At 44.0% G+C, this 16,311-nt stretch overlaps 1 protein-coding gene across 4 annotated transcripts in view; it reads right to left on the bottom strand.

Moving 5' to 3' along the window:
• Window positions 1–10,179, bottom strand: part of Pex5l (peroxisomal biogenesis factor 5 like) — a 207,618-nt gene extending 197,439 nt beyond the window's left edge. For 2 of the 4 annotated variants that reach the window (XM_085682333.2, XM_048429890.3), the window contains exon 1: window positions 10,001–10,179. In XM_085682333.2, coding sequence (XP_085538459.2) covers window positions 10,001–10,021 — 21 coding nt within the window. In that variant the 5' untranslated portion in view covers window positions 10,022–10,179. The remainder of the gene's footprint in view (window positions 1–10,000) is intronic. The other 2 variants (XM_085682335.2, XM_048429894.3) reach the window with 1 other exon arrangement.
• Window positions 10,180–16,311: the final 6,132 nt, after the last annotated feature.

Genomic DNA, 16,311 nt, shown 5'->3' with positions numbered 1-16,311 from the left:
GAAGAGGAATCATACTCTTTTCGAAGTGTTTTTATCACAAATTATACCCAAGATTCACGTGACATTTTCATACATGTGCCTGCTGTATTTCGATCACATTCACCCCATTACCCTCTCTGGTCCTCTTCCCACACCCACTGATATATTTTCTCTTTCCAACCTGTCCAATTTCATATCTTATTTATTTTGCATGCTGTGTGACCCCCATGAGTTCATTTATAGTTGCTTACGAAAAAGAAGATCTTTTTATACTCCCACATTGGCTCTCCAACTTGAGGCATTAACACCGACACTTACTAACAATTTCTGGTCTGTATTCAGGTTTTGCTAATCGCATCGATCAGCCGTGTCCTTACCCGTTGTCTTTATTCATCCAAATCTATTTTAGGATCATACGCTGCATCTATCTGTCTTGGTCTTCTTAGTATTCTTTTCATCTGTATCAGCCTTTCTGTTTTTCCTTCTTTTATGATATCGGTATTTCAGAAACACAAAATCCGACTGTTTCATAGAACATCCTTTGTTTTAAATCGCCTGAATTTCTTGTGATTGAATTTGGCAGTGATTTCAACATGGATCTCTTTGGGGCCGCACATTCAGAAGCTCATCTGATGTCCATGCGATTTTCATTGTTGAGGTACGATGTTTTCTAAGTCAGTCCTTCAAGTTAGCATCTTTTCTCTCTTAACATGCAGATGATGTTTTAATGTTGTGTGGCTCTCTTCTTTCTACTCAAACATCACTCCCATTGATCAGGTTTTTTTGAGAGGCTTTTGCATAAGGCCCAGGATACTCTTGAGCTTGCTTGATCAGTAGCCAAAGATGAGCTTGAACTCCTGACCCCTGCCTCCACTTCCTGAGTGCTGAGACATATCTCATCACTATCCCCAAGTTGTATGGTCCATTCTTGTGAGTCAGTTGCTTTCTTTTTTATTATTTTATTTTTTAAAACACTCTTTTTTTACATACCAATCCCAGTTCCCTCTCTCTCTCCTCCTCCTGCTACCTCCACCTTCTGCCCACCTTATATGCCATCTGCTCCTCAGAGAGAGTACGGCCCACCATGGGAAGTCAACAAAGTTCGACACATCACACTAAGGCAGGAGTAACGCTCTCTCTCATGTATCTAGGCTGAGCATGGTATCCCTCCTTAGGGAATGAGCTCCAAAAAGCCAGTTCATGCACTAGGGAAAAATACTGGTCCCACCGCCAGTGCCCCATAAACTGCATAAGCCACACAACTGTTCCCACATTCAGAGGGATTCCCAGGCTGACCTCCAATTCACAGAGACCTGCTTGCCTCTGCCTCTGGAATGCTGGCATTAAAGATGTGAGTCACTATTGGTCTGCTGAATACACTTTTTAATGAGTCCTCATGTGCTGTATGAGAGAGTTTGTCTTGGTTACTTATGCTTAAGAACCTGACTGAGTACATTCAGGGAACTAAGAACAAAGCGAAGAGCTCACCAAACCATTGCACTCACATATTGCATCTAGTGAGTTCACAGAGCACAGGGGTGAACAGCATTAGGACAAGCAACCATGGAACTTCTCCAATTAGCTCGCTCCATTCGTACAACACATTTCAGGCCAGACCTTCTTCAACTGTCAGCCAAATGCCTGCTAAAATGGGTCGTGTAAATATCAAATAGTTATAACACAGCCGAAAAGCGGGAGAATGTCAGTGTTGGTGACTGAGTGCCAAACACCTGGCTATTTGGAAACATCTCCTGGTTTGTTGCAATGTTTACTCTTCACTCAGCATTCTCAATGTCATAAATGTCAAAATAAGAATAAAGGTGCAATGGAAATAAAATACCCAAGAAAGGCAGACCTCACCCCAATATTGGCTCCAATTAAACAATTTAGGGCTTTGGGGGAAATTTGAAAAAAAAATTTCCCATCTCAAATTTCTCATTTATGAAATGAGATGGCTGAAGTGAACTTTTAAACAGGTTTTTAAAACTAAGGATTCTGTGATCTGAAAACAGCATAGTTTTTGTCTTTCTTTCCTTCTTTCCTTCTTTCTTTCTTTCTTTCTTTCTTCCTTTTTTCCTTTCTTTCTTTTTTTTTTTTGAAACACAAAAACTGTTTACCTAGAATGTTCTATTCAACACATTTGGATCCAAGATTATTTTGGAGCAGACCAAACACTAGTAAAATGGCTCCCAAGCCTTTGGAGAATAGAGACATCAGTACGATTTAGTGTAAAGAGGTTCAAGCGGTTTCAAGCTATCAGAGTGACTGTCTTTCCCGAGAGAGAAACAATCTCGCACAGTTTGGTACGCTCAGACCCAGAGCGATGTGGCTCATTTGGACAACCACACTATCAGGGAGCCATTAAAACACCAGAGACATCCTTATGAAACACAGTTGAGTGAAATGTGTTGTGTATCTTGTGTAAGAAAAGATTTCAACGGATGAAGATATAACAGTCTTTCAAAGACAGGAAGGTCATTGTATTTAGGTGGAACATCGTGTTGACTTGCATCTCCCCCAGAGGGAAATGGCAGTTCATTTGGTGTGTGTTCCAATGTCAAGGCATCGATGGTGCTGTGCACATCACAGGTATTCTGTGCACACACAGTTGTGATCACTGCTCTTGCCAGCTGCTTTTTTGGGGGGAGGAGGACCTTATCTTGCTTCTGCAACATTAAAAAACTACCCGAGGATTAAGTGTTTGTAGAGGGTGTCAGTTCAATGACAGGACTCTGCTCTCCACGCAGAGGTTCCGCACGTCTGTGCTTCTTAGATGTTGATGTGCATGTAGATCCCGATGCCTTGGTCTGCAGCAGCATCTGAGATCCTGCAGTTCCAACAAGCCCTCGGTTGTGTCATGTGCATACATTCATCTGCTGTTCCAAGTGTTGCACAGCTACACAATCTGAGCATGACTTTTGGAACCTGATTTCCTAGCACCGTTAACACCCACACACAAGGGGAAAGGACATACCACACAGCTCTGGCAGCCTTATTTTCGTATGAAGGTTTAATTTTTCCTTGTATTGCTTTAAGGAGATTCATATTTTCCAGTTTCCAGCTCTCTATTCACACTGTGTTGATCTTGTAGGGCTTGGTCTGATGGCCACCTACCGCTTACCTGGTGATCGAGCAATAGTTCCCTGGCAAGTGTTGGATTTACTTATCATAGATGGTTACTTCAGTTGACTGTATTCGTTCATTAATTAATTAGAGACACAGAGATCCACACACACATGCTGGCACACCCTGGGTGTGGTTTAGGCTTTCTCAGGGTGTTTCTTACTGCATTCCTTCTCCATGCCACACTAGCTCAGTGCCAGGGGCTCATGTGCGCACAGATACTACACTGCTCAGTCACGTACTCTCCCTGCATTTGGCTTCATGAATCTCAAGAGAGCATCTTGCCAACCAGGATGCTCTGTGGTGGTGCCTTCCTACTGGTTTTTCCTTTAGGAAACTTTATCTCATCCTTCAATGTTGCCATTTCACACTCCAAAACCTGGAGAGTATAGAGATACAATTTTATAAAATATCTCTTGCATTCAAAGAGAAGAAACCTTTGCTGGACCTCACAGCCAAATTAGTAAAAATGCCTTATGGTCCCTCGAGACTCTGCCTGTGATCTGATTGTGTACTCAGCCTGCTTGCTTAACCTACCTTTAAGAGAACAATGTAACAACCAGCCTTCCTTGCCTTAGATTTCCCACGTAATGAGCTTTTAGAACCTAAGCTAATACTTAGCTTTAATCTTAAGTAATGTCCTCTTCCATGCCCTTGACCCAGAGTGCGTATCTGTGCACTGTGGCAATCATTTGCTCAAAGCTGCCAACAGGTTGGAAGAAACCTTATACCACGAAAATCCACCATAAACGCTGGAAACAACATTTGGAGAGCTTCTTTGCAGTGCCCAGTGCTTTGAGGTCGGTTGGTGGCAGTTGGAGTCAGTGACTTAATCCTTTGTAAAACACGAATAATTTCTATAAAGAATCCTCATTTCTTCCCCATATGATGCTTTCTGTGCTAGTCAGTAAATACAGAGCAGAGACCTTTGCCATGGATACAACCACAGGGATAGACACAGACACAAACCAGGAACTACAAACTACAGACAAAAGACACAGAGAAGTAAAACATTCAAACGTGGGCTCACTCTTGATCAACGTAATCTGAGAAGTCTATGATTTCACTGCTTAATGTGATGCCAATGTATTTTTGTGACTATGATGTCACCTTTTATGCATTTAACCAATGTAGTAGAGAATTCCTTTCCTAAACAGCAGCCTGCAAGTAATTCCGTAGTCATTGTGGCCTCCCAAGATTTTACTTTGCAAACTAAACATCCCATGTCCTTTAATCAATACGCACATGACATTTTTGGAATTTGTAATCTTTATCAGTTGCTTTAAGAGCCACATGGCTTTGAAGAGGTGGGAGTGGGAATTCTGCATCATCCTAGGTAGATTACTGGCATCAAAACAGCAGTAACCCTTTCTTGATATCTCTGTGACTCATAGATCCCCAGATGGTACTCTCTGTGGAGGAGAAACATTGCTACACCAAAGCTCCATCATAGGACTTGCCTGGGTTTACAGAGGTATGATCACATGGACAGTGGCTTGGAGCTGCACACGTATGTGTGAGGCTAGCTACCCCACCTGGCTCTGGTCTTCTCAGCTGTAACACTGCTGACAGAGCTCTGTACATCTCTTTTCAGCAAGACAGTGGATAAACAGCCTCCTTCTAACCCAATGTGCAAGCATTGTCATCCATGTGGTTTATGGCTCTGGTTGTCTAAAGGAGAAGTCCGTAGAAATGACCTTTCTACTGAAAATCCACTTGAAGTGTGATGTTGTTACACTTGCTAATTGTCCAGTGGAATTTAAATAAGAGTATGCTATCTCCTAAAAATAGGAAGTCCTAGTGTTACAGACCAACACAGGCAGCTCTGAAAATTCGATAATTGTCTTGATACTGAAACAACATGATATTGACTACCTTCCTGCTTGTATTTGGTACAGTACAGTAATGTAATAGACAAGATACAATCATCTTCCTCAGCAGACTGGGAAAGGACAGTTTTCCATTTGATGTCCTTATTAGAAGGTGTGGCAGAGGTGAGGAGAGGGACCGAGGGATGGCACCACTGAAAGAGACGCTACCACTAATTCCATTCTTAGCGAAATAACTTTGTCATTCGGGAATTCTGAGTATAAAAACTGGTGATGTGTGCTTCAGAAACCTGACAACGTTTTTTCTTTCTTTCTTTCTTTCTTTCTTTCTTTCTTTCTTTCTTTCTTTCTTTCTTTCTTTCTTTTCTCTATTGGTCTATTTGAATTCTCCTTTCTTTCTTTCTTTCTTTCTTTCTTTCTTTCTTTCTTTCTTTCTTTCTTTCCTTTTTTTCTCTATTGGTCTATTTAAATTTTCTTTTCGGAAACAGGTCTTGCTGTGTAGCTCAGCCAGATCTTGAACTTGCGATTCTCCTCCCTCAGTCTCCTGCCCTATTGCTGGGATTACAGGTATGTGCCACCACACCAAACACGCTTGAAATTATGTCACTTTTTAGCGTCACCAAACTCCAGCTGGACTTAGGTCTCTCAGAAAGGGAGACAAATTGGCGGTTTTCCTGCACCCTCACTGTGGGAGAGGCTTCACCAGGAAGGCAATTCTGAGCTAGGAACCCTTGAAACAGCTCTAGCTTGGCCACTTTTGGAAAAGAGTGATCTCAACGGAAAGAGAGAAAGCCCAAACCAAACCAGCCAAACAAAGCAAAACAGACTGCCAGATGTTCTCACAGCATGGTACACTGCATCTCAATGCTTCCAAGGCTGACCGTGGGTATGTAAAAATTCTGGATTTTAAAATCAACAACTCCGCTTTTTACTTTCTCTTCATTTGTATTTAAAAAACGTTTTAGAGCCAAAACATGCATGTGCTGGAATTTGTAATCTCAAACACATGCTTTTAGGAAGAATTTTATAAACTACGAATAAAATCTACAGAGCCCATACATAGTTTTTAGAGTGTCTACTGTTAACTGTTGGCTGAGGAATGGAATTTTTCAGCTCAATCAGATACTATATAATGCTAAGCCACAGCTATCAGAAATGCTAGTGCTAACTGCCGAGTGTTACACCCATATCAAGTGTAACTGCGTGCGAAGATACAGAAAGCCACTTTCGAATCTTGCTGGAGATTTCCCTGTAATTTCAAGCTTAACTGGACATGAATTTTCTTCAGCAGAGTTGTAGTAGAGAGTGAAGACAATAACCCCATTGTAAGAATGTTGGACATCACTCACAGCAACGCTTGTGAGGAGAGGCATGTGTCACTTAAGCTGAGTACAGGGGCAGGGGAAAGGACAGTGGCCATCCTTGACCAAGACAACAGAGCTACCCCTGTCCAGTCTGGTTCATGATGCCTAAAGCATCCTACCTCGCCTTTCACACCCAGTGCCAATGGGTGTGTGAGGGCTGATGAGCTAGCAAAGGGTTGATGGAGAAATGACGTAGGAAGAAAAGGAACTGTAAGAGTGTGGAAGAGGCATCGGTTGGAAAACTGCAAGTCCCCAGAATAATATCAGCAGCTTACTGAGGGTCTCCACTGTGGCAAGCCGAGGCATGGATGCTGACAGCATCCACAGACTACATTGGCCTGACTCCTTAGTGCTTGGTGCTGAGAAAACCTAAAAGGATCTCCAGTGGTTAGGTCCAATATTTTAGCATGATTGATTTATTTACCCAAATAGGTCTCCCTTAGTGAAAATTTTAAGGAAAAGATCAAATAACATCATAAATTTAAAAAAAAAACCACTTAAATCCGTTTGGGGGACAATAAACAAAATGCTGCCTTTGAGAGTAGCTAACAATCTTATAATTCTACAGCAGGCTTTCTGCTCTATATGTTGCGAAGCTTAAATAAGTGAAGAGCCTGTACTGAATGCCCAGGATGAAGGTCAGTCACCATCACAAGTAGATTATTGTGGGTCTGATTTCCTTCTGAAATAAGTTTGTTTTTTTTAATAAACAAAAGAAGAAATTACCACTAACTCTTCATCACCCCCCCAAAAAATTAATTGAAAATGGAAATGACAATGATCTCTATCTATTTTCTAGCAGGAAACGAGTTGGGTTAGGAAAATACTCAGAGACCATGGGTGCTTTCACTCCTGTTTGCAGCGTTAACTCAAACCCACATGAGCAAACAGGCACCTTAGCACCGGACACGGGGACGCTGGTGGGGTTAAGACCACTGGGTGCTCATCAGTAGTAGACGGTGGTCACAACTGATGCTGGACTGTACTTAGTCACCCTTGATCCCCTTGTGAGACAGGAGCAGGAAGCAAGACCAAAGCCGTCACTAATAAGAGCCACCCTTGCTGAAGTTACTGGGGTAATCAATTCTCTCTGGAAATAACTGGTGAGCCAGTGGAAAACAACTCCCAGACCTGGAAAACAATCACGGCGGTGGCCAGGGAAACCAAGAACTATGCTTCTTCCTGTGCTTTGTCTGTTTGTAACAGATGTCGCTTTTCAACTTGTAATGAACGATCAGAATGAACCAAATGGGTGCTTTTAAAAGCCTGTGAGTACAGGTTCTACCACAGGTAGAACAGTTACCCTTCTGCATGAGAGTAGGGAATATGTTTGCAGAAGCATGAAGTCGCAAACACGAAGGCTCTGCAGGGGTTTTAATTGGACTAGTTTTAAGGCTTCATGTGAATACCCCCCCCACCTCCACTCCAGATTGTTATTCGCAAAGCACTTTGTTTTTAAAATGTCTTGCACATGGAAAAGAGAAGACTTAGAAGGTATAAGACACAATTCCAAGGGATTTTTGTTTCATACCTGTTTTAATACAGCAAAGTAATATCAACCTTTCAAATATGCCCAAATCTGACAGCAGCCTCAGTCAACATTCAGGCTCCTGGTCGACGTTACAGAGGACATATTGGGATTTTAATTGAAAATTTTTGAGGGTGTTTGGACTGTATCTGTGCATGTGAGTGCCTAGAGTCAGGCACACACAAGACGGAGCTAAAACTGATTAGGAGCCATTTTTTAAATCTGCCAACACCATGGAGGGTCTATCTGCAGGCTAAATGACAGTGTTGGGGTAAGAAAGTGGGTGTTTCAGAATGTAAATAAAGATATATCATGAATCAGGTTGTCAGAGGTGCTTTGGGGATAATCAGAAGTCCCATTCAGACCATATCTGAAATGTTTTGTTCAACATAATGGTCAGGAACGAGGGGAAAAAGCATTGTGCTCTAAAATTTTGGCAAGGATGCTGATTGTAGCTTTTGTTTTGTAACATTTTCAAGTTAGGCTTGGCAGAGCAGATTTGTGAGCTTCACTGTGAGCCCTGGTGTGCTGTTACAGCCACACAGTCATAGTGGGAACAAATGGACAGTCTTGTCTCATTCTGTCTCCTCTTCCAAAGTAAAATTAAGCCTTCAGAAACTGTTCTAGACCAGTTAAGTTTCAATAGCAACCTCTCTTAAAATATCCTGAAAACTGAGTCAAAATTGTGTTGGAGAGTGTGTGAATTCACCAGATTATTTCCTCAATTCTGCATTCACAAGAACATATTTTGGAAATAAATAAAAACAAACAAACAAATAAAAAACAAAAGCATCAACCCCCCCAAAACAAAAACGTCATGGAAAATTTTCAATAAATTGCATTAGGCAGCCAACTATGAAGTGCGTGCATATGAGAAAATTTCTGCACGCTGAATCTATTTATTCAAATCTTTCTCTTTTACCTTTGTCAAGAAATGAAGATTGCTATGTAAATAATGATAGCTTACTTATCATTCTTGAATGAAAACAAAGCACAAAACTAAATCAGTCTTTGCTGCTGGTCCTCCCCACCCCCAAGTAGTGGGAGAGTTCCTTTGATTTTAAACTTTCTAATCAGGCAGATTGTATTTGGTATGTATCTTTAAGTTATACCAATAATTATCCATCAGAGTGACATAATCCCATTAATGACTTTCAAAGCAGGATGATGTCAGTAACAGGGCAGCTCTTCGGCTGACTCGGAATTCTCACCAAACTTAAGATGCGATCAGTAATATGTTTAAGATAAGATACAATTAGTACTATGATAACAGTACATGATAACTCAAAGGAATTTCCCCAGGACCTGAAAATTAAATATTAAGTCATGCATACAGCAGTGTGTTTATTATGTCTCAGCCCAGAGAAGCATCTTTCACCCTCACACAGACACACCAGATGGATGCCAGGTGTGGGGGACACCGCCTATGAGGACTGCTAGCTGAGTGTCTTTGGAAAGGAACCCCTGGGGGAAAGATGTCCAGGGATAGGGAATGAGCTCCGCTCACACTTTAGAAGGCTGAGTTACTGCTTGGGTTATCTCTCCACCACACGGCAGTACAATTTTATCATGAGGAAGAATCAATCTCATGCATAAAAACTAGACTCAAGGTTAAAGTAATCTTCCCAACTGAGTACAGCGCTGGCATCTGATGAAGCCCCTCCTGAACACCCCAGAACCTCTCCACTGTCACCACTGGGACAGGTGACAATGTCCTGTCACCTGAAGAGGGGAGAATACACCGCAGGACCTTTAAAATTTAATGCATTACAGAACACCCCGACTGTGGCTAACTGCTGGGACTGTGGAGAGCCCTGTGCAGGCTGGAGAGGCGACAAGTCTGGCTGATGTTTGCCCTTCAGCTGACATACGTGCGAGGTGCAGCGATGGGTTTGCAAGGAAACATGGTCACCTCCTTGGGGTTCCTCTGCTAGGATCCCAGAGCCGGCTTAAAGGTACAGCCTCAGAACTGAACAGAAAACAAACTTCCCCGCGTGTAAGTTCCCGGTCTTTCCTCCCCTTCCCACCCTGGAAACAGTCCAGTGTTTCTGGGGAACGCAAACGTCTCGGTCATGGTGCACCAGTCACTTGTTGAGTTGGGCGAGGTGCAGCTCTGGCCACCAGGAACTTGGGGGAGCATTGGTCCCTCCATCGACCCGCGGAAGGAGGTCTCTTACCTGCATGTGTCCCTGGTACATTCTGCCCCGGCGTCGTCAAGGCTCCCGAGGCCGCGGGCTGCCCTCCGGGCTGGTTAGTAGGGAGGAGCGGGGCGGGCAGCGCTGTGCGGGCTCTCCGCGGGGCGCCCGGGCCACCGGCTACTGGGTGCAGGCGGGCGAGAGGGCGGCGGGGCGAGCGGCGCGCTGCGGAGCTGTCCTCCACGCGGGTGCTGAGCGCGCGCGGGCACGGGGACGCCGGGCCGGGCTCTCCGCGGGCGCAGTGCTGCTCGCCGCGCCTCTCCAACTCGCTGATCCTGCTCCCCGCTCTCCTCGGCGCTCACGAGGCTGCCGCGTCCCCTCCCGCCCCCGTCCCCGACGCCAGCCCGCTCTAGCCACAACCGCAGCTGCCGAGCCCAGGGCGCGCGCCGCCCTACGGGCCGCGTCGCCGCCTTGAGCTGCCGGCCCGGCGCGCGCGCTCTCGCGGAGCCGGGGGCGGGAGGGCGGCTCCGGCGAGCGCGCTCCCGGCGCGTGCTCCGCTGGCTTTCCCTGGTGGCTCTGAGAAAGCGGTGTGTCCTGAGAGCGGTCCGAGCCGGGAACCGCGGACCTTCCGGACGCTGTGTGGGTGATTCCGAGACAGGGTACTGACCACCAGCTGGAAAAAGAGTGAGAGAGAAAGGGTAGTGTCTTCTGGGAAGTGAATCCCCACCAAGTGTGTCCATGCATGGGGGCTTCGGAAGAGTTTCGCGGGCTGATTGAGCTCCAACGAGTTACCTACGCATCCCATTCCCAGCTACCTCTGAGCGTAATATTTAAACATCACACACTTTCTCCCCGCATTAAAACCACCCAGAATCCCGTGGAGTTGTCGGTCTCCCTTAGTGTTACTTCCATGACATCAGGAATCCCTGTGCACTAGTTTAACCGAGCATAGTACATTATGTCCTGGAAGGCAGTAGATACCCAATATATATTTGCTGAAAGAATGACCTTTGCCATATACTAAAATATATAGGCGGAGTGTTTAAGTAGGTCCCGAGTTGCAAAGACTGTGTAGTACGTGTGTCCTCTCGAAGGCACACAGAAGCATCAGGCTAGTGGTTAGAGTTTCCTCGCCACCCCGCCCCCATTAAATTTCCCAAGTTTCCTATAGCACGGTTTAATCACCCACGTATTAGTAGCGTTGTAATATACTTTTCATTAAGCTACACGTATGAGAATGCAAACTCCCCAGAATGTGTATTCCTATGACGCTGTGATGAGGGAAACTTCACAGTGTACAAAGTGTGGGCACTGGAGGTGCAGGGCAAGGGGTCTGTTTATAGGAAGGCCACGTGTCAGTATTAGCTTTCCTATTGGCTGGTGAACCACAGGACATCCATAACTCTTTTAAAAAATAAACATATAAATAAACACAGCAGAACCATGCACAGACTTGTGGGGAGACATACACTTGAGAAATGATTAATCCAATTCAATGCATTGAAATCCTAAAGCAAGCAAGCAGGGCAGCCGGCAAATGAACCCAAAGGGCAGCAGCAGGATTGATAACAGATCTCATCTGTAATTAACCAAGTACAAATCTCTTTAGGCTTTCTGTCTCAACCCTGTGTGACTAAACTCTCTGTTCTACCTTGAAAACCAAGTATGTTCTTAGGTAAAATACCATCCATGTCTGGTTTCTTAGCTACTGTAATGTAACACCCATGTCTGGTTTCTCTTTTCTTTCTTTCTTTCTTTCTTTCTTTCTTTCTTTCTTTCTTTCTTTCTTTCTTTCTTTCCTTCTTTCTTTCTTTCTTTCTTTCCTTCCTCCTTCCTTCCTTTCTTTCTTTTTTCTTTCTTTCTTTCTTTCTTTCTTTCTTTCTTTCTTTCTTTCTTTCTTTCTTTCTTCCTTTGTCTCTTCTCTTCTCTTCTCTTCTCTTCTCTTCTCTTCTCTTCTCTTCTCTTCTCTTCTCTCCTCTTCTCTTCTCTTCTTTTCTTTTTTGGAGCCAAAGCCTCCTGGCAGGGTCTGACTGCCAGCTGTGATGCCAGTAACAGCTCCAGATCTAATGGTTTTTTGGAGCAAGGGCACTAACCTCCTTTTCCTCTATTGACAAGATAAGCTGATTTTTTTCCCCTCAGCTTGATATAAACCTACACACATGTTTGGGAAGAGATCTCAATGGAGGTATTGTCTCCTCCATCTGCTTGCCCTGTGGGCATGCCTATGGGGCACCTCCTCCATGGCCTCTGCATAAACTCCTGCCTCCAGGTTCCTTCTCTGCCTAGCTCCTGTCTTGATTTCCTCAGCAACAGACTGACTGGCACAAGTTAATTAGAGAAACCATCCACCTTTCCTTCTCAGGTTGCTTTGACATTGGTGTTTATCACAGTGGTAGAAATAAAACTAGAACCGAAGGCAAATGGCTGCCCTGTTGTGTCTTCTGGTAACCTGGTGCAAGAAAAGAGATGGAGATTACAAAGGACTGAGCATGTGGATAGGCAAACTGACATTTTCTAGTCTGATATTCTGAGATCTCAGCCACTAATACACAGCCTAAAAAGGAGTCAGTTATGTGATCTGAGAAGCATGGAGAAACTCTTGTGTTTTGAATGGAAAGCGCTGGAGATCTGTGAAGTAATGCTGGCACCAATATTTGGATCTGAAATGGGATTGCATTATCGAATAGTGGATACAAGGAATCAATGACTGTAAAAGCATTGGAACCAGCTGGCCTGGCTAGCAACTAGAATTCAAGATGGAACCGCTCTTGTCGTGCGTTTAAACCTGGGCAAATCATTCACAAATCTCGGGAATGAAAAGCCCCTCTGTGAAGGCATTCCTCTCTCAGGGAGTAGTTGGAGGACGGACCGAGACATGTTCACAGTGTTTGGAGAGCGTGTTTGAGCAAAGCAGCTTATTTGTGGCCCGGACAGTGAGGCTCTGTTGGAGATGCCAAAGGGAAGCTTGTTCAGGGTAACTGAGAACACATTTTAAGAATTAAACAGTGTCATACTTGGATTTTTTTTTCCTGAGGGAAGTCTGTGACTGGAGGCTGATGGACTAAATCTGACCATCTGAGAGCCAGGTTCAAATGCCTGGAATCGATGAGTGTGATTTGCTCACGTGGGGATCCAGGATGCTTCTGCTGCTCCGGTCCCAGTTTAAGTGATTGGCCATCCATTCCCTCCTTTGCTCATACTGACAACATGGAATGTGACTTCACTAAGTTCAGCTTCCTGACAGGAGGACATTTTACCACGGCAGAAAGGTAAGTAAACCTAGACTCTTGGAACTAAGAAAAAAGCAGCACAGAACTCCCACCTCTCCTCCTGCTCACGACTCTGCATCTAAAGGTCTTTCCTTCTGTTTTCACTTTAACCCTCTTTCTCTATACAGTATATCCCCCCAAACCGACCCACAAACACAAGCACTCTAGGCAAAGCTAATATTTGATTACACTGTTAATGAGTCAGTGTCTTGAGAGAACACTGATTCACAGAATCACCTAGCAATTGATGCGTCCCAATAAATGCTCACCCCAATCTCACATTTTAGTGAAAACGCAAATCACCTCCACAAACAAAACAAAACAAAACAACAACAAAACCAAGTTGACTTGTAATATATTTTCAGAAATCCTTTTTGTGTGTTAGGCTGTTTTCAAGGACCCTTATGAGGGATAGCTGCATAACTTTTTTGTTCTATGACGGCAACAATAGAAATCCTGTTTGCATAATTGTTGCTCCCTTCCCAAGAAATAATGGTTAAGTGGGCTCCTGTCAAGTTAATCACACAGGGATTAGAAAAGGGCTAGAAAATGGTGCAAGCATTTAGAGCAAAGGCAAGTGGTCACAGCTCTATATGTTTGATGCCAGGAATATTTGAATAATAATGGACACTTTTGTCAAACATTTGCCTTATTTTTATCTTTCATAGGATTTCTTGATTTTATGTTGATGATACATGCATGCAAAACAACTTTGAAGATAAATATGTAGTCTGTTCAAACTCCAGCAACCGCATATTGTAAAACTGTCTGCACACATAGCATGGGAGGAATCTTTCTAGCCATCCCCACACAGACACAGGGCTCAGTGGCAGTAATGCCACCATGAACTTCAGCTTGACTTAAAAGTGGTTGGACTGTCTGGCAAAAATCGATTAAGGCATGCCCTGTTTCTGACAACAATAGCCCAAATCTTTCTTTTTACATTGTTTACAGGTAAGAGAAAACATTATTGGATACCAGATCTAAGCTTCAAAAAATTTCTCATTTTGTCGTTAAATTCCAGAACCATTCCAAGTTCAGTCTGTGTGCTGGGAGCTTGTTAGAAATGTCTGCTCTAGCCCAGGCCCAGTGCACTGAGCTGATGTCTGCCTTTTACCAAAGTCCTCCAGTTTGCCTTCAATGTATCATAAAATTTGCGAGGCGTAACTGCCTTAAAAGTTTATTCACTTGTGTAAAAGTGTGCAAAATCAGCTTTTGTCCTATGCTGTGATGGCACGGAACATCAGTACCAAGACTGAGGTCCACCCTGTGCCCCTCTCCATGTAAAACACTCTGGCTGTGTTTTGAGTGCCCTGTGGGTTTGCCATTCAGTCCAAGCCCACTGCCTGTTCTGCAGATGGATAGCTGACCCTTCCACTTAAGCCACCAGAAGGTTCCAGGGTTGGAAGGCAGAAGAATCTACTTTGCATTGATCAAATGATTTTTGCTTATTAGTGAGTTCTCCTGTATATCATTAAGTGGGTATTGGAAATTCAGAACATTAAATCTTTGGAAAAAGCTGTCCTTGTGGGCTGAAGGGTGAAATCAGGGACAACAGCCTTTTGGTGGTTCAGTCCCTCTTTATAACCTGTGCTCGTCCAGCCCTCATGTTGAAAGACAATGGAGGAGAGAACAAAAGTCAAAATAGCTCTAGACCCAAATTACAAGGACTAATTGGTTTTATTGTGTGGAGGGAGGATCAGGTTTGCCCATGTGCCCTCTTTTGTCCCTGCCACAAAGGCAGGATTAGCTGTTGTTCTCAGCTTTGGATCTGGGGGGAATTGGAGAAGCACACAGCCAAGGAGGCTTCCCCGGAGTTAGATGAAGAAAGGTCAGCCACCAGGGTTGCTGGGCCCTGGAGATGGTGGTGATGGTTTTCAATGAACAAACAAACAGAGCCCCCGTTAAGCCAGTTTATGAAATTATGTAAAACAATCAGCATTTCTTCATTACTCTGTTAGTGTCTCCTCAGGTATCTATATTGCACTAAATATTATGCATACCTTTTGGGTTCTTAGTTTAGGGAGAAAATGTTTACAAAGAAAGTTGGTATGACCCGTCCTTTCTACTCTGCTGCCATTTTAGCGTATACATAGCTTCTAACTTCTCAATGACTTCAAAGCTACCTTGGCCATGCTGGGCTTCTGCTCCTGGCTTTCTTGCATTCAGATTAGTTTCCTGGAGGCAGGTCCTACCCACTTGACTAAGCAGTAGCATCTACCCAGTTCAACCCCATCCTCTTAGTTTAAAAGCCTTCAAGTGCCTGACAAGCGGAGCCATTGGCTTCTTATCTACAGCCAAGGATTCATTTCGTGTTCAGAGCCACAGAGCCCCTGACCTTGGGCTTTCTGCTTGAGAAACCACTGCATTTGTATTCTGGTCAGCTAGTGAGATGGGAAGGTGCAGACCCTTGTGATGTAAGCCCCTCGACCTGATGTGGGATTCCCCTTTGTATGGTATGAATATGTTTTATTGCCATTGGTTATTAAAGACGCTGTTTCAGCCAATGGCTTAGTAGAGTAAAGCCAGGCCGGAAATCTGAACAGAAATATAGAGAGGAAGCAGGCAGAGTCAGAGAGATGTTATGTAGCTGCCAAAGGAGGACACGTGGGAACCTTAGGAATCTCACTGGTTCCCTACAGCCTCGTGGAGATACACAGATTGATAGAAAAGGGTTAATTTAAGAGGAAAGAACTATCTAGGAGTACACTAGAGTCATTGGCCAAACAAAGTTGTAATTAATATAGTTTCTGTGTGATTATTTGTGTTTGAGTAATCGGGAAATGAATGAGTAGCCTCTGCCTACAGGGAGCCTTTAGTTTCTGCTCCCCACAGCTCGGGGGTTGCTGCCTCACAAATGATCATGCCTTTCTTCTTATGTGGGAGTTGGAAATCCAACCTCCTGAACAATAAGCATTCTTACCTACTGGCCATCTCTCCAGCACAGAAAAGTATTCTTGATCCTCAAAATAAATCTCTCTGCTTCGACCTGCACAGCTTGGTCCTGAAAATCTGACTGGGAGAAGGAAGGATGAAGAAAAGACAGACACATAGACATACTTAGAAAAGCTGTGGTCAGATGGG

The sequence above is a fragment of the Myodes glareolus genome, chromosome 20, assembly GCF_982192425.1.
Source record: "Myodes glareolus chromosome 20, mMyoGla1.1, whole genome shotgun sequence".
NCBI lineage: Eukaryota > Metazoa > Chordata > Mammalia > Rodentia > Cricetidae > Myodes > Myodes glareolus.
The sequence above is the reverse complement of the archived record's forward strand: the minus strand, read 5'-3'. Positions and strand labels throughout refer to the sequence as shown.